This window comes from Ciconia boyciana, chromosome 2 (assembly GCF_034638445.1).
Source record: "Ciconia boyciana chromosome 2, ASM3463844v1, whole genome shotgun sequence".
Lineage (NCBI taxonomy): Eukaryota > Metazoa > Chordata > Aves > Ciconiiformes > Ciconiidae > Ciconia > Ciconia boyciana.
The window spans coordinates 149,076,890-149,103,091 of record NC_132935.1 but is presented as its reverse complement, the minus strand read 5'-3'; the positions used below and the strand labels follow the sequence as shown (position 1 = coordinate 149,103,091).

At 43.1% G+C, this 26,202-nt stretch overlaps 1 protein-coding gene across 5 annotated transcripts in view; it reads right to left on the bottom strand.

Moving 5' to 3' along the window:
- Positions 1-23,794, bottom strand: part of KIAA1217 (KIAA1217 ortholog) — a 371,546-nt gene extending 347,752 nt beyond the window's left edge. The window contains exons 1-2 of one of the 5 annotated variants that reach the window (XM_072854441.1): positions 23,644-23,780; positions 6,749-6,863 (exon numbers count right to left, since the gene is read on the bottom strand). In XM_072854441.1, the coding sequence (XP_072710542.1) occupies positions 6,749-6,812 (64 nt within the window). In that variant the 5' untranslated portion in view covers positions 6,813-6,863; positions 23,644-23,780. Of the gene's footprint in view, positions 1-6,748; positions 6,864-23,254; positions 23,406-23,643 lie in introns of those variants that run through there. The other 4 variants (XM_072854442.1, XM_072854451.1, XM_072854450.1 and 1 more) reach the window with 4 other exon arrangements.
- Positions 23,795-26,202: the final 2,408 nt, after the last annotated feature.

Here is a 26,202-nt window from a genome sequence, read left to right as displayed (position 1 = left end):
GATGGAAGAAAGGAGAAAGTCTGAGGGGTAGGAGGAAGCCTGACAGCAGAAATAGATGTGTAATCCAAGGGAAAGAAAAAGTCTATCAGGTTTTTTGCTCCAGTTGCTTCTTGATTTCCCAGAAAAACCAAAAACAGATGCTTTAGTTTACTGTTCCCATAGTACTGTTTAGTGTGGCTTCATCTATTTCCTGATGTTATTCCCATTTTTCCCTCTCATTTACTAATGAAAGGGATGAAAGATCAGAAATAATATAGACAAAAAAGTGACAGATAGCCGAGGTATTTTTCATCATGTTAAAAATAATTTTCAAGACAAAGTCCCTACTAACCGTGTTCTCCTCTAAGAATAAATATAATAATCTACTCCTCAAAATCAGTACAGTCTAGGTACTGCCAAGCCTTCTAAAACTACTTGTTTTGGGTTTGTTTGGTTTTTGTTGGTTTGTTTTTTTTTTTAAATAAGACTAAAAAAAAGCCCACCCTAAAACCAAAAAAGCACATTTTATTTACACAAGTATTTTCTAGCACAGATGATTGTTGATGATTGTTCAACACTCACATTCGCTTCTTCATACTCTGAAGCTATGACCATATTTCACACATTCTTTTTAAATCCTGATTAATTTAACAGAAAAAAGAGTAGGCCAGAAGGAATCTTCGTATTGAAGACATTTCTCCTAAAGTCATACTGGATCCAAAGTAGCCATGATTATAGATCCCAGGAGCAATTTATTTAAAATTAAGATAGCAATAAAAGTGGTATAGAGAAAAGTATTTGAACAGCACTGACAAACTTCACTGCTGTAACATTTTCCCCACATTATAAGTCTTATCATCAAAATTCCAGCACTGAATCTTTTTTCCTTTTTTGAATGCTGGGATATGCCAAAAGTTAATTTTAAAAGAAAACACTCAGAGGTTACTGACTGATACCTGCTGCATGCCATGATGCGTTGGCTGCCTGTGCATCGCTCTGCTCCACCACACGCTCTCCCGTACCCGAGCGGCACCGACCGGGCTGCATGCCGGTCCTTGCACCTCACCAGACATTTTAAAGAAAAAAGGTTGATAAATCATTTCTCCCCTACAACACTCCAAGGTCAAATAATCTCTAGATACCTCAGCAATGGCCCACTTCATGGCAGAAGCAATGAGGGAGCTGCAGCTAAGACTCCCAAGGATCCGCGGAGGTTAAGTGATGCTACTGACCTCTCCCAAGCTGCAGCCAGCAATGGGAAACCCATCAGCAGCTTCCTAGCAGGTCCCTCAGCCCTCTTGATAACCAAAAAGCTGTAGGAATATTTCAGCCCCAGAGGCAGGCTAAAGGCTTAGGAGTAAAAAACCAACCAAACAGAAAACCCAGAGAGAAGCTGTTGTGCTGACGCAAAACTGGGAGGGAGCTTTGAGGGAGAGTGTAAAGATTTTGCTAGGGATAAACACCCTGCAGAGGAGGGTCGGCCATACAGAATGGGATATCTCCCATTCCCCTGAAAATGGTGATAGGTAACGGGTGGAAAAAAACACACCACCGCAGCAGAAAAATGCAGAAGTAAGGAGCTGGTCCCAGGTTCAAGCAACTGACACGCAACATTACCACAGATCAGATCTCAGTCTGATTTGGGCCCAGGGCCCCGTAGATGACAAAAGACTCTTACAAATTTCAACCCTGCAGGGACAGCAAACACCAACTGATCATCAACTGGTGGATGTTGAGCAAATAAAACTTCCTCACTGAAGCAATGAGAAATCTCTCTATCCTGATACAGGGCTCAGCCCCCATGTCCTTACATTAAGGGGATGGGCTCAAGCTTCAGATTATGGAAGAGTCCAATATGTTTTCCTAGTTACACTCCCCACTGCCAGAAATACATGTTCTTCTACAGTTCTCACTGGAAGAATTAGCCACCTCCTCAAGTTCATGAGGAACCAAAATTCACCCTCTCCCATTCCAGAGGAAGGTAAACATCCTTCTTTGAAGGAGCAGTCAGGTGGTCAGAGTCCAAGACAGCTTTGCAGCTAATGAGGAACAACGATGAAGAAATCAAGCAGTTCCTCAAGATACTACCCCAGTGGAGGACCAGCAGCGTTAAAAGACAACATTCCTCTCTTCCACAGAGGGTCCCGTAAGTCCTCCTGAATAAAACAAGGGAAAAAAGAAGATAACAGCTCTGCAGCTCTTGGCAAGGGGGTAGGAATCAACACCCAGCTGGGTGAGACCCCTGCTTCTCAGGCTACATGGCTGTGGGCAGTTTTTATCTTAAGATACACCTGCCTTGAAAAGAGGTATAGGCTCATTGCCTAAGGAGGAGGATGATGCTCTGGGGCTCACCATGATGCGCTGTGCATTTATTGTGCTAATGTTGCCCAGGTCATGCCCACAGCAAGTGCTGAGCCCAGCCTCCCAGTACAACATGATGGTAGATGGTGTCCTTATTGGGATTTCAGTGGAAGACACAGCATTTCCACAGCTTGTGGAGGAGGGGGTGGAACTATCATCCAAGAGAGCAGATAAATTTAAGTTTCCAATTAAAACAGACGTCTTTATGTTCTCACCAAAAAATGTACTAAGGCAGTGCTGGGGGCTACAGAACTGAGGCTATAGTAAGTAGTAAATGAATCTGCTCCAGCATGGAAAAAGATAAGGAGGAACATGGGGCCTCTTCGTCACAGCTGTGTCCAGCATGTCAGGATCCAGGAGCTTCTAAGAACATCTTGGAGCACAGAAAAAGGTAAAAAGGGTCTTGCAGTACTCATTTTTACAGAGCATCTGCCCCTTTCAGGGCCTTGCAGTCTTCAGAAGAATCATTTTGCAGATATTATTCAAAAATATATAAAAATGGCTGCAGAGATAGGGAAATGCTCTCAGTGCCAAGTGTCTTGACTTGCCAAGTCTGAGATGGAATCCAGACTGACCAAGTAAATATGTTCACACATATATATACACTTTTTAATTATTTTTTTTAAAAACAGGGTAGAGCTTAAAAGGTCAGGAAATTGAGCATTTGCTCAGGATGCAGTTTCTTCCCATACAATACAATCACCTCATGAGAATATCTGCGATACAAGTATCCCATCACAGGATGGGCAAAGTTTACAGTCACCCCAGAAAGGAGGGAAGGAAATTAATAAAAAGGAGGGAAGGGCTGATAGAGGTGTCATACAGCTAGGGTGTTCCCTCTGGATTAACATCCAAAGAAAGATGAAAGCAGAAAGGAAATGCAGAAACCACATGCAGAAGAACAAGGGGAACAAACAGGCCTGAGAGCAACACCGGCAAAGGCAAAATCTGTGAAGTAAAAGAATTCTGCCTCATTCAAACGACTAAGAGAAAGGTAGAATCATACATCAGGTACATCTGTCTTGCTTACGCACACAGGCACAGGAAAGGCAGAGTGTGAGGGCCTTATGCATACTACAAGGAAAGCCCATTTCCAAGCCGGGCACTTGCAATACAAACACCAACGTGAATACGTACACAGAGATAAGGACTCAGAAGGAAAACCTGAAGTGAAAGAAGACCTGAAGTGAAAAAAAACCTGAAGTGAAAAATACCATGCGACCAGGAACACATACACACACTTTCTTTTCCCACAGGAAAAACAATAGATTTGAAAAACAGTTGTGAAAACAAAAAAAAACCTTCTGAACACGCAAGTTTGATAAGTGGTGAGCATTTAATGCAACTAGCCAAATACATGTAGTGAATATCCACAGCAGCGAAGGTAACAGCAATAAATAGCAATAAACAATCACAATATTCCCTTTAACCTCCTCATTTTTACAGGATTCTCCAAGTACAAGCCTGGGAACAGTGCAGGGGAGGGAGAGGTATATGAAGCTTGAGCCATTCGACAGCCTTCACCCCCAGCTCCACAGCCACTGCAGCAGCTTCTCAGCTCCTAAAAAAAAAATCACCTCCTTACACTGGAGCTGGAAGAAAACTCCAGCTCAGCTCTGGGAATCCAGGCAGGTTCAGCCAAAGCTGGGGAACAGCCACGTGCTGGAGCTCCACCCCACCACATAACCGTTTCCATTTTGAGATTAGGTTGCCCAAAATGGACCAGTTAAATTTGATACTATCAAACTGGTGAAAAACAGCTATTGACATAAACAATACTCAACCTGCTGTGAATACCACTCATGGCTGGATGTGAATCAACTGATCCCTCAAAAAAAATCTACTGCTAGAAAGTACTTGCACACAAAAGCACCGTTAAAAACAACCATAAGGCAAATTCCTACCAAACTAAAACCACCCTGTTCCAAATAAATAAATACATGAAGTGAACAATCAAATGTGGAAAGAGTTTATGAAAAAATAAGTCTCTGAAAAAGATGTGCTTAAAAGCAGATACTAAATGTTGGAGTGGCACTAACCAGATTTATAGGGAGAGACTGAGACACCACCCTCCCAGACCCCACTTCAAAGCTTTGCTGCCTCCTAGCTTTGGTTAATAGCACAACCCCAAATGGGAGGTCACTTGCAAGTACTAAACCTACTTAAAAAAATATATATATAAAAAAAGAAAAAAGTAGTACCTCAGATTCAAAGAAGGCATCTTGCACAGACTCAGAGCCTGGCCCTCAGAACCATAAGCATAGCAGAAAGGTGAATTTAAACTCAGTCTATCTATAGGCAGCCAATAACGAATGCAAAACGTGATGAACAGAAACAACTTCAAACATTTGAGCTAAGAGTGGTGGCTCAGTCTCATGAAACCTGGTGACAAGGTAACTCCACTAATCAGATTCCAAGGAGAGAAGAGCAGGGGTTGCTGCCACCACCTACCCAAGAGGCAAGCAAGAGTGCAATCCCTCCAGGGGCACAGAGAACAACCATGGTCCTCAACGTGTTTGTTCCCTGAACAGGACATGATGTGACTGTTACTAGTGTATTGGTGGTGCTCTGCTGATAACTATTTCACAAGCAGCTTTGTATCAGTATGGGCATGACAACAATTCACATTGCTTCACAGCCACAGCACTCAGCCACCTCTACTGTGGGTCTTCCCAAAGGCGCTGTCCCAATGCACCACCCCTCAGGCACCAGAACAATAGGCCACAGTCAGTGCTATCAAGAGCCACCAAAGCAGTCCAGTTTAACAAAATAACTTATTAGCCCTGATTGTGCAGACAGACCCCTCGCTCACATAGCCTCCATTCCAGGGGAAGGCAGGACAACAGGTTCAACAGACTGTCCTCCAAATTCATGGACCTCTAGACAGAAAAGTCTCTCCTTCTCAATCATCTTCTCCTGAAGAAGGTGATGGGACAAGATGGGAAATAACTGGTTAACAGCATGACTTTGAAAGATTGTTTCATGAGAATCAGACTATTTTTCAAAATCAGCAGCATCTTCCCCCATTAATTCAGACACTGACAACAGGTGACAATCACTGCATAAATGAGCTGGTACTTGCTAGACCAACTACAGTAGTAGACCAAAAATGCAAGTATTTGGCCTCAGGGACTTCAGAGAATCAAAATGCATTCTTGTCAGAGTCTAAAGTAAATCCCAGGGGCAACAGTCCATCAGTAATCTACAATTTTCTGAAACCAAAGGTCTAAGGAACTGCTCCAGCATCAGCCTGCGTTATCTACATAAAACAGGATAATTTCTTCTCAGCTCTGCCTGGTGTATTCAGGCTCCAGACTGTCCAAGACGATTCAGCTGGACTGTTCTTTATTGTACAAAACCAAGAGACAATATTTCTTCATTTTAGATACATCTCTCCATCCTACCCATACATACATAGTGTTAAAGCAAACTATCAGATGCCAATCAGTACTTTAATTGTCCTCCTCCTTTGACATCTAGCCCAGCTGGATTAATTCCTAGAGATTTACCTTAGACCCAAGGGACTTCCTGCCAGGGCTATTAGGATAAGGACCCAGGTCCCAAAGTCCACAATTCTGTCTAACAGCTGATAACCATCCATAAACCCACAACCACTGACACATGAATATCTTGATTTATTCCCAAAGATAAGAATCATAAGTGTTTGCTGTGGCTCAGCAAGACTCCCTAGCAGACATACCGATCTATACACTGACAAAACCATAAAGAATGGCCCAATTCCAATTCCAGCACTGAAAACAGTCAAATGCCTTTCTTAGAGGGTCAAACAGGAGGTCCCAGCTCCCCACCATACCTTAGTTTTGCAAGAGGGAAGTGATTCAATTGGAGTACTGTGTAGAGAATGATTATTCCAAAACAGGTAACATCACCAAATAAATTTTAGCAATACCTGGAAGACGTAATGGGACTCACAGTGTGCAAGGGAAGTCAACATTGTTCGTGGCAGAGAAGACAACGATTTTCCAGAAACTTGTTATTTTTAAGAGGGGAGCAAGAGGACGTTCCAGATGCACCTCCTCTAAGCCACCTTCCCCACTCCAATGCTTACCTTTTGTATAAAAAAGGGACAATGAAGTGACAACTCACCATCTTAGTGAACACCTCCAACTCCTACCAATTCAGCCTCTATATCCTCCCCATCCAACATATAGCCACTTCTCCAGAGGAAACCGTCTCCCAGGCACATCAGAAATTAGAGACAATGCACATGCAACCATCACTACCCAGCAGATCTTCTTCCAACGTACACAAAGCCAGGAGAGCACAGTAAGACGAACAGGAAGGGGCCAATGAAAGCAGCCCACATCACCAGGTTTGTCACAGCTACCGCTGTGTCTGAACACAAGTGAGATGCGGGCAAGCACCAGGGACAAGGTTTCGCACTTACCCAGCTCCCTACAGGGGAGCACCACGCTCCAGCGGGGTGGCCGGGTAGCTCTGCCATGAGGCATGCCGGGGCATCGCAGCGCAGCAGCTGCCAGCAAACTGCTGCTTCAGGAAACCTAATAAAGGAAAAAAGTGAGTCGAGAGTGAATGTGCCGAAGCCCTTTTTGAAACCGGCACTGACGGCCTCCCACAGACACCTGCGGCATTGCCACAGCTTAAAACCCTGCAAACAACACATCATCAAGGTTGACTAACCAAAACATTGTTAGTTAAAATGCAATTAAAGCTGGAAGTATGAGCAATTTAACAGCTATATACACCAGAAAAACATTGCAATGATCTCAAAGCCAAACATTTTTAACCCAGTAGCAACACCCTGCAGCAGTTGTTAGCAAACAGATGATCTGATTTTTAAAGCATCAACTGCCCTTCAGTGTTTCATCACAAGGCAGAGTTGACATATGCCTGAAGAAATTGTGAGCTCCCAGCATTTGTAATACTGTCTTTCAGCTTTATTTCACCAATACCCATTTCCAAGCTTCATCCATTTGTAAGTTACTTTTAGTCATTTCAAATAAAACATTATATCTAGAAGCAAGGAAGTTAAAAAGAACAATAACATTATTTCCAATCATTCAAGAATAACTGTATGAGTTTAAAGATTAACTATGCAATTAATGGGATTTAGGTTCAAGGTGATAATACTTTGAAATAATGAGGATTATCAAAAGTACACCAAACAATTAATGTGAATCTACTGGAAGGCTGAGACATAATTATGCAATTTGCCCTTTAACTTGCATCTGACAGTGCTTTAAGTTATATTTCCCAAACTGAAGGCCAACAGTCCATATTCACAAAGTCTTGTATGTTGATAATTGCAGCCTATGCTCTCTCAAAACTTCAAAACAAAATTAGTTTTAAGAACACTGCTTAACAGTAGGGTATCACTGGTCATACTTGAAAACCATCAGCTGCATTACTGAGTCTCAAACTACCCAAAGAGAAAGCAAAAGGCAGAATCCCAGTGCCTCTGCCCCTCCTTGCTTCAGTTTCCCCGCAAAAGAGCGTGGCACTGGAAAGATGCTTTGGTATTGGCTCCAACATCCACGTCAAGACGCACAAGTGGCATTTTCAGAACAAGCCCAGACAATCCATTAACAAGAACCACAGATTCACATCTAGGATTAAAAGGGCTGTCGTACTTGAATGCATACAGGTAAGTGAGCCAGGAGAAGGAAGAGGAGCCAGAGAGGGTTGCTAGGTTTATGTCTTCCAAATTGAGAATGGCAACACTGCTTATTTAAACCTGAATGCAGTCTACACAATCACAACCGGCATAATAAAAATCTTTTGTATAGGGTATACTCGATTAAATTAGGTTAATTTTCACCATACAGTTGGAAAAGAATTACTGGTTAAAAAAAATAATATAAAATATCATTTATCCAAAGACTGCCGTAGTTTGAGAACACAGTTCATTCTTCATACAAAACAGAAGAGGCTAAATTGTTTGAACACAAAAGATAACTCAAATTCAACTACCAAGTTGTGCCCAGCAACTCTGTAATAATTGCATACAGAATACAAACATGCTTTGTTGAGAACTCATAATATCTAATCAGCTATAATTGTAAATTTTATTTTCCATTTGTAAATTACCAAGGGAGCTAACTAGAGAACAGGGGATGTAAAATAATATTCTAGCTGGGGATATTTTGTTAACACATAAGCCTCTACCCACCCCTTCCCTAATGTCTGCAAGCCTCTTCTGCTTCTGAACTTATTTTAATTGTTAGCTTCTCTTTGAAGGTGTTTCAACTATAGTGTGAGCAATCTTCTAATGAATTCTCAGCTCTGTGCTATTTTTCCCAAACAGTTCTTCTACATCATCTACAAATTGGGATACTGAGATGTAGTTCCTATGCTCATGTGCATCTCTGTTTCTAAGGAATGTCAATATTCTTATCAAGTGAGATGTTTCAAAGTTTCTAAACTTTAAAAAAAAAAAACAAACCACAATACACACACCAAAAAAACCCCCTAAACATACACCTTCTACGGGTTTGTTGTTTTCTCACATGAGCCCGTTTTGGGACTTAACCCATCTCTCCCTTCTCCACCTGCCTGCTTCCTGACCAGCCCTGCTAAACCGTGAGCTGCACCAGCCAGCGCAGCCCTCTGCAGCCCGGGGAGGTGTTTGCAGGGTCCACCCGGTGCCACAGCCCAGGCAGCACCGCACCAATGTACTTCACACCTCTCCCTTACAAGGTTCATCCTTTGGGCAAGCAGATTTGGTAATTCGCACTCCCCTCCAAACTTGCCTCTGCCATCCTGAACTCCCAAAACTCTGTCACCCCCATCCTGAACTCCCAAAACACCACCGAGAGCTGCACTAAAGACATGACGTACTGGGTACCTCAGCAGAAAGCAGATGGCAGTCGCGTCATGCTTAGAGCATCCAGACACCGTGGCTCTTACTGCTTAAGGGACACTTCCGACATTGTCCTATGTCATGCCTTCCTTATGACGGCATCCGACTACATTTTGCCACCGATTAAGGTCCCACTGTGGCAAGGACCCTTCCAGAAGGGCACAGGCAGCGGGCAGCATAGCTCGCGCCTTTGTCTCGCGCTCCAGCAGTGACAGGCAGACCTTTCAGTGACAGAAAACCAGTCAGCTGCGTCTGCAAGCTGAACTATCCAAAACTAAACAAAATTTAAAAGGGGAATAATGTAAGAAGAGAACCAAAGGATACTGGCCTGCCTTATGAACAGATTTTTTTTTTTTAAATAAGCTTAAATGTGCTTCTTCGAGGCCAGCAGTCAAGGGAGCCAATAACCCATTTTACCAGCCCCGCTGTAAGAGCCATGCCAAGCTCACTGAAAATGCAAAGGCAAACAAAAAGCCAGAAATTCCCTCCATTCTGCAGCACTCTGACAAATAATATATAGATGGGGGGAAGAATTAAGCCATAATTAGCAAACTTGTTGACCCAGGTAGTCATCTTGCATTCTTTAAAAAAAAAAAAAAACAAAACAAAAAAACCAACCAAACAAAAAAACCCCAAGCATTTCCAGGTTGTAAAAAAAGCAATGACAAAATGTCACTTTTCTGAAAACAGCAGCTGACAACTTTATATAATAAATAATGCTGTTTTATAGTAACAAGTACAACATCAGCAAAACAGTAAAGTTAACATATTAACACTGACAGAGATTATCTCTGTTCTCTATTAATCTGCATTCTTTACAGATGGTTATTTATGAAAATTAAGCATGAAGCTGAAAGGTTATCTATGGCCATATTAGCAAACATCTGCTTGCGATTCTGATTTCATGTTTGCATGCTATTCTTGGAAAAGCAACCATTTTCGAGAAGTACCAGATGTGACCAAGTGTTCTTAATCGTAAAATATTCATTTTAGCAAGATGAAAGTTCAGTGGAAAAGCAGGGCCAGGAAAGAAATCACATTCTCTGAACACAGCAACTGCCTTATACTGCTCCTGCTGCCGAATACTCTAGGGGAAAAGTGTTTCTGAAGAGGAAAAAAGGCAGTTTATTTAGTGTGCCACTACAGATAATTACTCTTCATTTTTAAATATGAAACATTCAAAGGAATAAACATGAACTCAGTTTCAACTTTAAAGCAGAGATGTTATGCATTACATGAACTGAACCATCTATGTACTCTCTGGCAGTGGGAATGACGTGGTACCCTTCCATCTCCAGTGGCAGGAACTCAAGCAGCCTTCCACAAACTGACTTTAGGGATCTTGACTTACTCCCCAAATGACCTCACCGAGATCCCTCACTACCTGCAACAAGGAACAGATGGTTAACTTTGGACTGGGAAGGTGTTGCAGGCAGCAGGCTCTCAAGGGAAGCTCCCTAAGGGAATTAATGTAGACCAAACCAAGGAGAGAGGGGTTGTTTAATTCTTTCTTGGAGCCTTGCTATGCTTAATCTAGTTCCTAAAAATTAGTTTCTGCACCTTCAAAATATTTGTTCATTATGTTTGAGAGCTACACTCTTTGAATGAGTAATACTGTTAATCCAAGAGAAATTTGTAGATAAAGTGTCAATATATTTGTATTACAGTACAAAATGAAAGATGTACCCATATAGCTCCATTCTGTTATATATACACACACACACACATTTGCAAACATATATATATTCTGTTTATAAACCATCACGGACTTCTTTCTTTGCAGAGACAGTGCTTTTGAAATTAAAGAAAAAAGATAAATGTAATAATTAAATATTAGAGTGAAGGTGAAGGATTACAAGCTCAGCCACCAATACGTATTGGCCTGATTTGGGGACTTTATTACAGAGTGTCATTTTAAATAACGGGCCCTGAATAACAAAAGAAAAACTAAAACCAAACCACCCATATGCCCACCACCACCACCCCCAACCCCTCCAGTACTTCAGAATAACTATGCTAGGCTTGAAAATTACTCTTCTGATGAACCCCTCATGCAAAATTCTGAGCAACACACTTCATTTACATCCCTACAATTTTCAGAGGAACACTGTATCATATAAAGATTCAACTTTGGGAAAGCTCAGCTTTCCCAAATACCATATGACGAGAAAATGTTGCACTCCCAAACTTATCTTCGGTCTGCAGTTCTAGGGGTTTTGTTGTTTGTTTTGGTTTGGTTGTTGTTGTCGGTTTTTTAATTAGTTCATAGACTTAATTTAATCCCAGACTGGAAAATGACAACTCTCGTAACATTTAAAGTAAAACTACAGGTGACAATAAAAGACCTGCGTTATTAGCTGATGCTGCTCATACATCCTTTTATGTGAGGAACACTGATTATCACAAATCCCAAGTATTAAAAAGTCATAAATTATCTCTTTACCTACAGAAAAAGGACTTCAATACTGGAGACTACTGTTTCTTAAAATATCATCTTAGATCCTTTTCATTTTCTAATGGTTTGGGGCATTGACTGAATACATGATTAACAGTTTGAAGATTTCTCCATTGGATGAAAATATTTCTTAATTAAAATTCTCATATGACATGGCTCCTTGTGCTGGAGCTTCAAGACTACAAATTACAAACCTCATAATGAAACTGAGTTAAATTCTGTATTCTGAATCTCCACTGTAATTTTTATAATTAAACTATTCATTTAGAAAAAATATGGCCACATTTTTCAATTTATATATACTTCCTATGACTCTCTCACTCTGTATCTGATTCCCCTCTGCAACACTCAACTTCCATTTACATGGAATCTAACAGCTTTTTCCCCTCAAATATTTATCAAGGGTTTTTTTGACACTATGTTTTTCCTACCCGACACACCAGTCTGTTTGTAGGAGGCAGAAACGCTAATAACTTCGTAGTTGCTTAGATCATGGAACTTCCTGATATGGGCAACAGAGACACAGATAAGAAAGAGAAAATTCTTTTCAAATAAGAGAATTTGGAAGCTAACATGTGGTCAAGATTTGGAAGTTTTAGTGTATCAAGAAAAAGCAAGAGAAAAAAATAGAAATCCAGCTATTTTAAAATTATTAAGAGTTTTGTAATAAAAACACATATTTCAGAATTTTGTGTTTAAGAAATGGTAGGAGTCAGCTCCTTCTCACAATGCTCCTTTCCCTGTGAGGGGGCAGCACAGTGTGTGTTCCTAAATGGCATGACGTGGAGAGCAAAGAAAGGAGATGAACAACTGAACACTAATTTAACGGTGAATAAAGAGATTATAAAATAAAATTAAATTCTAAATATTAAAGCTTCTTTGTGCACCTCAGAAAACATAAGCCGCCCCGTCCTGTTACGGCTTAGCGATGCTTTCGCATGTTGTGCTTTTCACTCTCTTGGCCCATTAGTTCATGTGCATTTTTAAGACCTGGATTTAGGCTTTAAGGCTCCCAGAAGGGAACGTGCCATCTTCCACGCAAAGCCCTGGAAGGTGCCAGGGTGGCAGCGAGGCAGGGAGGCAGTGTCTGGCAGCAGAGCGGCCGGCAGAGCTGGGTCACTCACCAAACCCCCGTGCACCCCAGCCATCGCCTCCCACCCTGCTCTTCCCAGCACTGGAACAGGATTTTGGTCTGGGTGGACTGCAGGCTTTTGTTTTAACATTCGGGACCTGGAGAAGATTTCTTACCACCACCACAACGAGCAGCGGCAGTGCAGGATTTTGAAAGTGTATATTCCCCTTTTTGTTTCCCCTTCCCTGAGGCACAAGAATTCACACAAGGGGCAAATGATGCAAAAATCTGCCACTGCACATACAAGAGGCAGGTCCAAGAGCTGCCCTGAGAGAAGGGAACTCTGCCGAGGGGCGAGTTATGCCACATTAAGCTATATAAAATGTAACTAACTGAACTGCATAGCACAACGTAAGCAGGGAAGAGCCCGTTTCCCCTCCTATCCATGGGCCAAGCAGAGCTGATGCCTGAAGCCACAGAACAAAATGCAGAGCACGCCTTAAGCTGCCTACGCAGGAACGCAATGGCTCAAGGACTCTTCCTGGGACAAACAGGGGCAATACGATGGGGAAATGCAGAAACAGACACAGTAGCAATGGAGCAAAGGCAGAGGAATACAAACACCAGAAATCATCTATTTAATGCAAAAGCACAAGCAAATCTGAAATCCTTCCAAAGTCTCCTCAGCAATGATGCGCACTTTTGTAAACAGGAGTAGCTCTTAACATACTTTCCACTTGAAATGAATTCCTCCAAATGGAAGAGTAGCAGAACACCTTCTGTTTTGGATATATGAAAGCATCAAAATGCTGTTCCCCACACACCTCTGCACCCTTGCCATCATTTCAGGTGAAAGCTGAGGGGCCTAACACCCCGGGCAGATGGACAATTCACACCCACACACAAGTAGTACGTTAGCCACTGTGCACAAGAGCATCTGCATTTAGCTACGGTGCCTTGAAATCAGAAATTTAGTCAAGAAAATAACTGTTTTCAGCAATCAGATAAGCTATAAAGCTATTATAAATCCATATGTTTTAGGTCTCTGCTATTCCTTAAAATTCTTCGGGATAAAGAATACCTTTATTGAATTCCTCTTGCATAAGAGAGCAAGACAAGAAGTTAAACACATGCAAAAAATGGGGGTTCCCTTTGGGAGGGGCCCAACAGAACCCTATTCAGGATTGTCTCTGACTAGCATAATCCACCAAAGAAGGGAAAGGATAAACGAGACTTGTGTTTTAAATATTTACACCACTGTACTTCATATCTTTGCATCTTAATAATTTTCAGCTTACTCAGTGCCCTTTACAGATATTTGTTCAGAATTTTTAAAATGTCAGCCATAAAAACAAAGCTAGTAAGGAAAAGTAAAACTTTCTCATTCATTAAAAGTTGCCAGCAACCCTAGAAGCCTGCATGCCGGCAGCCTGGGCAAGAAAGAGACTCTTGTTCTTGCCCTGCACACAACGCCCCACGTAACCTTTAAAACTCTGCTGGATACATAAAATAGCATTGATCCGAGAAACAAGGCCCTGCAAATAGGAGAGTAAAGCCACAGACGTCCCGCCACGGACGGACCCCGCCCGGTGCGCCCGGCCCGAGGCAGGCGCGGCGGGCGGCGAGGGGCGCAGCCGGGCGCGGGCAGCGCAGCCGCCGCCACCCAGCGCGGAGCCGCTGCGCTCCTCCTGCGGCCGAGGAGGGCCCCGGCGGCAGCGCAGCCTGCTCGCGTCTGCGCTGCCTCAGCACGCGGATCCCCAGCGTACGAAGGGGCAGCGGATGCCGAACTCCTCCCTGCGCCACACTTCTCTTGCCCCGACTCGCATTTAGCCGCACCCTCCCAGCAGAAGCGTGCCGTTTCTCTTCTCCACCCTCCCACAAACACGAGCGGGATTTGCTCCTTCGTAGGCAAAAAAATTTAAAACAGTTAATTGCTGTGCCGGATGCTAGTGAATGGTCTAATTTGTGTGAATGATATAAAGCATTCAGAGGTCTGGTCTTTATTGAGCGACCCAGCGACCGAGCTCTGTGCCAGAGCCCATAAAGAGAATCCCATAAAAGAACTGGTTACAAGACTTGCATTATGAAATTACAAAAGTACCGTAATAGGATCTTAATATCTCCCCATAGAGACACTTGGTTTAAAACGAAAACTTGTAACATTTAGCATAAACAAGACAGCACCTTGAAACCAGTAAAAAAAAAAACCTAAAAAGTTAATCTACCAGTAAATCTGCACCTACAAGTAACCAAGGAAGGCATAGTGACCTTTGTCAGGCAGACACAGAAGAAACATTGCTCATATATTAGGGATATGCTTTTTAAGGTAAAACAAAGTTAAAATAGAATTCATATGCTCGCTGCATCATTTAGAAACTTTTAGATGTCATATTGCAATTTCAATAATAACATCAGAAACTAACAGTCAGTCATCAGTTGTTAGACACCACAACAACACAACTCCAGTCAAACAATTCCAGTGCGCGCTGCTGCTCTGTTAACATTAAAGCAAGCACCAAAAGGAAGAATCTCTCACACTTAGACTCATCTGCCTCCAAGTCTGTGCCCTTAAGTCTTCCCTCATGGAGCTCCATCCATTAGAGCTGAAAGAGGAGCTCAGACACGAGCCTGCACACAACCCCTGCCTTTTCAACAGCTATGTCATTTACCTGCTTTGAGGATAGTTAATGATGCTTATTAGCATGCTGACAGCTGATGTATTCATCATTAATACCGTTAGTGAATACAGCAGCAGTTAGAAACTTCACAGTAACACAGATAAAGCCTGAGAGACTGCATCTGCAGTCAGTGAACTCCAGCTCACTGGCATTAGCACTCATCGGTCCAGTTTCTCATCATTGCCGTCACACTAAAAAAGGAGATAGCTTTATGCTTTCCTGCCTCCATGAACGTTGAAGTTTGTTCACCCAGCTGCAGAGTTTCAACAGACAGCACATAAACAGCCCTCAGCACCTTAACATACTAGGGTACAGGAGAGGGGGGTTTAAACCCACCTAGGCTGAGGAATTGCTGAATGTCTTTCCCATTTTCATGCCAAGTGATGCTGGAAGTGCTAACTAGGGGTTGAAGAGCAGTAATTCCTTAAATCACCACTCTCACGATACCTACTACAGAAGAACTGCTAGTTTGAAGGCAGCAATATACAAGCTAACTTGAAACACTAGTGAAAGTGCTTCCAATAACCTGCTTGTCTTTGACATAAAAATGACCCAAAATATTCATAATCAGGTCCCAAGTTTCAGAGGAGGAGAGGTAAGTCAACAAGTAAACGTTGGCTTTTCTAGCTGCACAACACAAAGCGACAAAGCTTCAGGAACTAGGTCCCGGTCTCAGCCTCACATACTGCTTTGCAAATGTTAGACTTTTAACTTCTTGCACACCCAATACTTGGCACTGCCTCAGATGCCTAACTTCCATGAAGACAGGATATCAAACATAACCCGCGCTCGGCATTTCCTCCTCTCTGCACCTCCTACCCCAGGAAGCGGGTTTTAGCTTGGATTCTGAGGCACCTAACTTCTCTGCGCACAAAGAAACAGCCCAAGCACGTACGTGAAACATCTAAGTCAAGGAACTGACCCTCTGTTTCTAAAAATCAAATTGCAAAACCTCCTGTAAGGCGACACAAACAATGAAGGCAAGATCTAACACAGAAGCACACACCAACCATACAGGCTGCAGAAACTCATAACCCATAAAGCTATTTTCACTGCGAGGACAATCAAGCAGCAGCACAGGTTGCCCTGAGAGGTTGTGCAGGCTCCATCCTTGGAGTTTTTCAAGACATGACTGGCTCAAGCCCTGAGCAACCTGGTCTGATACCACAGCTGCCCCTGCTGTGAGCAGGAGGCTGCTCTAGAGATCTTCTGAGGTCCCTTCCAGCCTGATTTATCCCGTGAGTCCTTACGATACATGCCACAACATCTCATGCAATTGCACCTTGATGTTATTCTAGCCTCCGGGAGGTACTATTATGGAGTTAAACACAGATTAGTAAAAGCTGATTCCATGAATAAGACTTTGTATTTTACCATTTTTAAAGTTCCAGTCTGGCCCAAAGTATTCTTTATTATTGGGAGGAGGTAATGCAAATAATTTTGAAAAGACTATCAGCTAGATACTGCTGTTCTCCAATATGATTTCTGAAGCAAGATGCTTAAAAAGCAATTTATGTATCAAATACACTGTCTTCATCCAACTTCTGCCTAACCCCAAATAAAATAATAAACTGTTCCTACTGGAAACCAACCAGATAGTAGACCACAACTCTTTTCTTTTTAAGAACAGAAAAAGATTTTTGTTTGCAAAGAGTCATGAAACTATGAGCTAGATTTTATGATAAACATTAACTTTGCTAAATTAAAAAAAAAAAAGAGACTGTATTCATTTAAAGTCCCATATTAGAGAAACAATGTTGTCTTTTTATGGCTATCTATTACATACTAGCTGAATTTCAATAATCAATTGTAATTCAGCACCATATCATCTATTTATATCCGCTGTTCTCAGCCAACTGCAGATTACTGCATGCTCTTGAAGTTTGGCCAGGATTTCAGCATAGTTGGCAAATGCAAGCTGGCAAGCTCTTAGCCAATTAAAGTCTTTATAATGACTATACCACCACATACGAGACTGCTAGAAATGGGACTGGACAAAGTACAAAAATCCTACAGTCATGCTTGTAATACGTGACTCCTTCGCGCTTCTCTCCAATTTTGCTTCGCTGATATTACAGTAGCATACTACAGCTATTCCATCAGTCTTTAAGCTGAAGTTGTTTAAGTATTAGCTCCATGTTTCAATTATGTTAAAAGAGGATTATCCATACTAAAATATGTTTCATTAGAATAAATGTTACAACAGAAAGCATTTCCTCACTAGCTGCTTAATGCATGCTCAGCCAAAATACTAGTTGCATACTCCGTGACTAACAAATACGTATAATCCACCCTTATGGATTTCAAAATGAAGACAAAGAATTCTACCAAACTTTTTCCAGCAAACAATTCCAAGTAACCTCCATACAAAGTCATAGCAATAAAGGATAGAAAATATTTCCTAATTGCAGAATTTAGACTCTTGCCAGACAGATGCAGTTTCCAAGGTAGGACTCATAGTTACTAAAGCAATACTCAGTCTTAACTACCTTGACAGTCCATGTTCTATGTGACCCCAAAAGACCCCTGTAGCTTTTCCCCTTTGGCATCCCAATATCCAATAGCAACGTAATGCTGAACTCTGACATGCTCACAGAGGGTCTCCTATTATTCTATTTTACGCAATACTGCAAAAAAGTTGGTTTAAACAGGAAGAAGTATGCCAATAATGAGAAAAAGTTAATATTGCTACATTTCACTTTTAAGAACCTTCCTAGGTTGAAAAGCTATACACAATTAGTGTCTAAAACAATTAGTAAATGCCTAATTACAAGCAGTCTTGCATATTATGCTGTACATTATACCCAAGTTATGCAGCAAGACTGGATTTATGCAATATAGTTTCAATGAATTCTAAGGAAAGTACAGAATTAGGGAGCAATGTTAGTCATGCAGTAATGCATTTCACAGCCTGTAACATTTTTGAAATTCTAAGAACAATCACAAGCTGCAATTAATAAATAAATACATATTTTGTTTGTTCCCCAGAAAAATCTCCTCTGAGACTTGGGACTCCAGCTAGAGAGAGGTCTGTTTGAACTGCATATCCAGACATGGGAACAGAGAGATGAAGCACACACCAGCATCAGCTCTAACATCACACCTAGAGAGAAAAAAGGAGCAGGAGGGATGTATGTATGTTGGGATGCATGTTGTCCAGAACTCCTAAATCTGACAAGATTAAGTTGCATTCTTCTAGAGTTATGGAGACCTTTAGCCAGCAGTGCAAGCAGGGCTTCCAGCTCCATCCTTGTAAAGGAAATGAGCATGAGCACAAGAAACATTGAAATCCTCTTTTGGGATACAGATCACAAGAAAACTGAAAGGGAAGCACCAGGTAGGCAAGAAAGCTGAAGAGTAAAATGCCAACGTTTGAGTTTGAGCAGCACAGAGACATATATAGCATCTCAGCAATAAGCAAAATCCCAGAAGTTTTTTGTTGTGGTGGTTTTGTTTGTTTGTTTGAAGTTGCATCCTTTATCAAACACTCACCCACGATCACAAAGCTTGCAAGGACTCCTCTAAAATTCCACCTCAAAGAAAGCCACATCTTTTTTAGCAATACTGACTGAGCACTGGCACAGGGTGCCCAGAGAGGCTCCGGAGTCTCCATCCTTGGACATGCTCAAAAGCCACCTCAACAACCAGCTCCAGGTGAGCCTGCTTGAGCAGGGAGGTTGAACAAGATGACCTCCAGAGATCCCTCCCAGCCTCCACCATCCTACTGACTTCCACAGAGGCACCATTTCACATCTCACCATCCTCAAAGAAGGGACACAGAAAAGTAAGAGCTTCCCCTGAATCTCATAAGAACTACAAACTGATTTTAGTCTATACAGCATAAAAGAAAAAAAAAAATCGCACATCCACAAATTGCACTTTAGAAAGAGGCAGTTTGGGGCCTAAAGTAAAAAGATGCAGAATATTAGAAGAGGAAGGAAGAAATACAAGGAAGAAAAACTCTATGATAACAAATACAAAAGCTACACTGTATGAGGAAAAAAAAAACCCACTCATGGCCTACAAGATTTTATAGGCTTACCATTAGATTGCACAAACTCAAACACTCTATCAAGTGATTTAGAGGTACTCCAATGAGTCAGTGAAGGGTTTTCTGAGAGGTTTCCAATGGGGAGCTAAAGGAGGGTTTGTTCCCCTTCCCCCACCCAAGAAAACTGGAGCAAAAGAGATAACAACTGATCATTTTATTATCCCGTTAGTCAAAAAAAGAAAATCTTTACCATCAAAGTATATTTCTGGAAGGACCACTGCACTGTCCCAATCCATTCTGTCCCTGCCACAAAACCTGTTTCTTCTCTTGGCATGACCCACCGCCCTGGCACAAATAACATTATTACCCCAAGATCTGGCAGCATACCTCAGTGTTAGCAGCAAATATCTCAGTGTTCTCCTTGATTTTTGTATACATGTTTGGAGTTATTTCATTTCATGCTGGCTTGAAAAACTACCCTTCCATTATTTAATGAATTCTGAGGCATTCAAGAATATAGCCAATTCCAGCTTATATTAAATGAAAAATGGAAGAAACACTATTATTCAACTGTGTAAAAAAAAAAAGAACATTTTTGCATATACAAACTATGTATACAAGTTCCCAGGCATCTTTAGTGAATCCAAATCTACACATACAAATCTAGAGAGATTTACAGATAAACTTAATGTCAAGCATTACGCGCAAGTCTTTACTGGATCAAGACCAAGGATCTCACCTTTTTCAGCCAGAAGGATTTAGATGTCTGGTATGACAGAATAATATCCCTTTGCACCACAGTACAACACATTCAAGGAAGAGCAATTTATTTTTTAGCAGAATTTAAAGAATCAGTGACGCCTAGCTGGAAAGCACTGTTTTGGAAGAGGCCCAAAGGCCCAAATAATTGCAATGGACTGGAAAGGCCTTCACCCCCAGGTCAGCAATTTACGTGCCAGCCAGGCTATTTATGAGGGAAAGCAGCTACCACCAACCACCCTTTGAACGCTCAAGTTACCAGTTTTGGTACCATGGCCGGGGTGCAAACATGTACAGATACCATGACAAATCAGTCACATGGACTACTTCAGCAGAAGAGCCCAGGACTGAGGTAGTGCAAGTAATTACTTAATCAGTTACCAGAACTGGACTAAGATAACTAAGCCGGGTCTGCAGTACAATTGCTCTCTACAGGGTTGAGCTTCTGCCCACCACAACAGTGTCAAATGCAGGATCAGCATAAGGAATGGTAAGTAAAAATAACCTTTCATCCTCCATCAGGTTGTTAACTCATTACAATTTGATATAAGTGATGGGTCAAACAGAAAAAGAAAGTCCGCATTTTTCCTCTTTCCCTGCCAGCTAACATTAGTTCCACCCCACTTTCCCAGTTATTTCTTCAGTTCCCTCCCTCAGCTTGATTCGCAGCCTTTGCTTCTTGCTTCATTGCATTGTCCTTTTTCTTAGTCCCATATTTGCCACCCATAGTCTACTTTCTCCTCATTGCTTTCTTCACTGCTTGTAGCTTAACTTCTAATAGTCCCCTGTAAACACTAACTGATTAACCAGATCATGATTATAAAAATAACCCAGTCTTGTCTTTAAGACTTCTGTATCTATAAAACAACCTTTAAGTACTTTGGTTCTCAGTCCATGGATAAATTTTTCCATATGCACGTAAAAATCCCAAGTCTCACAGGGATGCAAAAGAATATAAAAAAAGTGAAAATTCAGCCTTGGCTAAGAGTTAGAAGAGGAACTAGAACTAAACATCCTCATTTTACAACTCTGAGTGAAAGACGAGCTTCAAAATCATTAACTGTCTCCTTTTGCTTACAGCAAGAGGTCACAGCAAATGTCAAACACAGAGAGCCACTCAACTCAGGGCAACCTTACAAAATCCAAACTATTACCAACAGCAGCCTAGACGTCATCCTTGCCCCAACAAAACCACTGCCCAGACAGCAGCTATTACACAAGACTCCACACTAGAGAGCTGCCAAGCTTTAGCCTTCAGTGAGGAGAAATGAATTTATTCTCTCAAGAAACAATTCTACCATACCAGAGTACTGGCTTCCTTAGGAACACGTCAGAAAGAAAGGCAAGCTATCTTTTCCCACCTCTTCCTATAGCCTAAACCAAAAGCTACACATATGGAGTAACAGCACAGTAATTTATCACAAAGCAATAAACAGGAGACTGCTATTTCAAACAGTGAAAGTAGGTAGACAGCAAGTTAGCTATCCAGAACATCTATCTATTTAAAAACAAACAAAAAAAACCCCACAAACCCCACGATGAATAGGAATACAAAGGCAATGCTTTTATGGAGGGGGGGAGCATATTCCAGGAAAAAAAAAAAGTAACTAAATGCAGTAGTTTTCTTCAATAGCAGTTTTGTTGTTGTACATTGAATGCTTTAGAAAACATAGCTGGTCTAAACTATAGCAAATTGTCAAAACAGTTTTAGAATAATTCATCTGCCATACAGGAAAAAACAGTATATAGTTCCAGGCACAGAAGCATTAAAAAATACTCAGTATTAAACCTCCTCCTCTAATTTTGCAGTGATCTGTGGGTAAAGGTTCTTTAAAACCCACAAGCCTGAACTGTGACATTATATAAAATCTTTGGGCCTATGCACATCAGTCAGAGCTCCAGGAACACACAGTATGAAGTCAGAGCTGGTTTTTGGCTGCAGAAAGAGTTGCGCACTATTAATGCTGCACCCTGTACACTGCACACAAGACCGGCTGTGCACATAGAACTTCCTGCATGCATTAGTTGGGGTGTTATCAAAGGAATTCAAGATTAGGTTATATTTCTTGGTAAACATACAGTTAAGAAAAAAAAAAGTTGTTACATTTAGTCAGAGATCTTCTAGCCTGGTCACTGTATAAAGACGTCATTCTTGGCGAGCTAGATACAGACTTCTATACACTGCATGCTCCCTGCACTTTGCTTTGCACAGTTCACAAGGTCAGAAGAAAAAAATAAATAAATATGGCTTTGATTTTCATCTCTAACTTGTAGAAAGTCTGTTAATTAAAAGTCTCCAAGTTTACATCTTAACATTTGATATTATGCAATACTTTGTCTAATAGTCTAACTATGCTTTCACAAGAAGAAAAAGCTACTGTCCACGTAGCCTTTCTGAGCAACCCCAGACATGCAAACGATCAGCTGGTGATTTCCCCGGCAGTACGCAATGCTCATCTGCAGAGCTCCAAGCAAGTATTTTGAAGGCACCAGGACAGAGAAAGAACAAGAAATGAAAGTGAATTAAGAATGACTGATTTAAACAGCAGCACAAAAGTAAAGCACTAAACATGACATTTAAATATTCTGAGAAACTCACATCACCATGCCCACCAATACTGCATGCAGGGGCTGAACTTTGCCAAACACGGACAAGCCCTATTCTGCTATTCTTGAAACTAACAATAGTTTTGCATTAACTCCAGAAGCAGCAGAAAAAGTTGGCCCTTGGCTGACAGCAGATCATACCTCAGGGCACACACGTGGGCAAAGACACACGCAAAGCACCCCCCTGAGCATCTCCCACCCTCGCGCAGTCCCTGCGAGCAGGGCAGCGAGTCGAGGCTTGGCGACCCCGCGCTTGAGATGTCTGGAGAGCCGCTCTTTCGTCCTTAGGGCTTAAAGGAAAAGCTTCCGACTCACACTGCACATTCTTAAAGGATTTTTTTTTTTTCTTCCTCCAAAGAGGACAGTAATTCTGTTGTGGAAAGCTTCTGACTACAGCCAACACATGCCATACACACCCCCCTTCATATTTGGGGGGGAAAAGTAATTTTTGCGGTACTCCGTGCTCACCAATAAGTAACTTCTAAGTTTGACATATTGTAAGTTTACTCACAAGCAGCAGACACGCAGAGGCACGCACAGGGACAGCCAGACCAGCCGAAGGATGCGGCGCTACCGAAGCACCCCGGGCCGGCGCCGGAGCCCACCCGTGCGCGGCCAGCGCTAAGCCGCCCGGTTCGATCCCCGCGGCGGCTGCCGGTGCCTCCCCCGCCGCCCGGGCACCCGCACCGCTCCCGGCGGGGCCGGGGCGCCCCGCCCCGCCCCGCCCTGCCCTTCGCCTCCCCAACTTTGCTGAGGGTCCGGGAGGCGGCGGCGAGGGCAGCGCCGTCGGGGGGAACCGCAGCCCCGCAGCCCCCGTCCCGCTCAGCCCCACCTGCCCGCGGCGCAGCCGCCCCAAGGTCACCCCCTCCCCGGGGAACGCAAACTTTGGGTACCACTCACTTCCGCGGAGCAGAGCGGAGGGGAGCGCCGGGATGCGGCGGCCGCGGAGAGCCGGGAGGCGGCGCGGAGCCTCCGCCGGCTGCAGCGCGCAGGGCGGGCTGCGCGCCTCCTCCTCCTCCGCTGCCTCCTCCTCCTCCTCTCTCTCTCCCCGACGACTTTCACTTCACCTGCAGGCAGCCCGGCTGCGGCGGGGCGGGCGGCTCCGCAGCTCTCCGCGGGACTGCAGTCACTGCGGCAGCGCCCTCCCCGCCCCGCGGGGGGAGCCGGGCCGGCGGGGCGGGCCGGGCCGCGCCGCGCCGCGCAGCCCCGCGGCCGCTCGTCCCGCCGGGCGCCGGGGCGAGCCCTCCAGTGGGGGTGCCCGCAGCCCCGGGGGGAAGGCAGGACCTCCGGGGTGCCGAGGACCGTCCCAAGCCCCTCCGCCGGTGCGGTGGCAGCTCGGCCCCGCTGCGCGCACGCCCCCGCCCCCCGGATCCTTTCCCCGAGGCGGCTGCTTGCCTGCAGCTGCTGGGTAGGGATTGCCCCCGTGCTGTCAATCACCTCCCCGGTGAGGGGCTATAAATATTTATTAGGCATCCTAATAGCCGCGTCAAGCGAAGCGGAGCACTTCAGTCGTGTCGCTCCTGTGACTCAGACCCCCTAAAACAGTCCTACACGTGCTTAATTTTAGCTCGCTCACGCCCTGCCCCGGCTGGCTCCGCACCGGGAAGGGGTCTCCTGCCACAGCCAGGTGGAGAGGTTCGCTAGCAGGGCCTCAGCCTGTGCCCCGCAGCCGAAACCTTCCTCCCTCCCTTTTAAGGGCAGCCAGATGTTTGCTGGCTTGAGTGGTTTCCATCAGAATATATCCATCAGCGGGGAGGCGACCGTCTTCTGCTGTGGGAGCATGGCATTAGCAGACCTGTTTGGACAAACTGGGCTTTTATGTGAAAAATATCTTAAGTGAGAATCTGAATGCACAGGGAGCCCTGAAATAAGAAGCTAATCTTGGATGCAGTTAACTGTGTCATCCCTCTAGAAAATGGGGATAAGAAATGATAGAAACTTTCTACAACTGCATGCGTGTGTAAAAAAAAAAAACAGGGTCTCTCAAGACAGAAAAAATGTGCATGAATGAAATATACTAAATTCATCTCTTTTTTTGTTGTTTTTCCCCCTTACAAAAATGACTCTTGATGCTGAGTGGCATACAACCATACTGATAGGAACTCCTCAAGCTTGCAATACCTCCTGCAACAGCTGCCATCTTTGTAACTTCTGCTTACCTGAGAAATTTTAGAGGTGAGAGTGAGAAAGATCAAGACAGGCAGCACTTAAAAATGCTGATTACAAAGGCATAAGCTTGCCTTGGTTTATTTTGATGGAGGGGGGTGGTTTTATTTTGCAGGTGATCTTTAAAATGGAATCAGTTAGCAACACAATTTTGGTTTCTGCTTTTCTGCACCTCCTGTTCCCAACCAGCTGACACTTCTGTCTGGCAACTGAACAGTCTGAGCTTGACCTTTCTATCATGAAGCATATAGTTTTGTCTGTGGGGAGTGCTGGGGCAAAAACAGGAGCTATGAAGTTGAATAATCCCACTTAAACATGAGTTAGGGCTGCAACAAAACATCATTTATGCATATTCTTCCAAAATTGATGCTTGCTAATATAAGCAAATAACTAATTGGCAGTTTGCCCATCTCTCTGAGATTTTAGAGTAGATGCTTTAGAGGGAGATCCTATTACCGGGGCTTCGGTTTTGCTAAGCATGCTACACTGCATTTATGCCTGTGGTAAGAGGCTGTATTTGTATTTGTATTATAGCAATGCACAGGGGCTGCAGCTAAACTGAGACTCAGTTGGGCTTTCCACTGACCATACACACAGAGAGACAATGCCTGTCTTGGAGATTTACAGTCCAGACTAAGCAGGTAAGACAGGCAAGAGATGGCGGGGGAAACAGAAGCACAGAAAGGTGAAATAATTTGCCCAGGACCATGCAGAAGGTCTGTTAACAGCACTGGATGCAGAGCTGGTGTCTCTGATTCAGCAGCCTGTACAACAGTTCCAGCGATGCCAACCGTTGCCTTAAATGATGACCTGAGCACAGTCTTGAAAATCAAATGTACAAACTGTGGGTTTTGTAAAAGTGTTTGTTGTTATGGTGCATTAATTTATTGAGGTTTTGTTCTTCGCAACAGTGCTAAGCACTAGCAGCAAAAGGTGTTCAATACAATTTCATGCTGGTGTCCTGAAGCCAGGCTATTTCAATGGAGTTTTGCTTTCTTGCTAAATCTGCCCATTTCTTGCCAAATTGCAAAAATAATGAATTCAGATTGGGTTTCCCAGGTGTTAGTGCAAACTATTGCCCCTCCACTGAAGATATTGTGAAAGGAATAATTTTTGAATGACATTTGACTTTACGCACCAGAAATAAAAGTAAGAAACTTTATGCCCTATATGCCCTTATGTAAAATGTAATACCTACACTAATGGTAGCTTAGTTCATGACCATAATGTTAACTACATTTTTCCAGCTTTGAATTTTTCACTTAAAGTAATCCTAAGGACTTGTTTATGTTC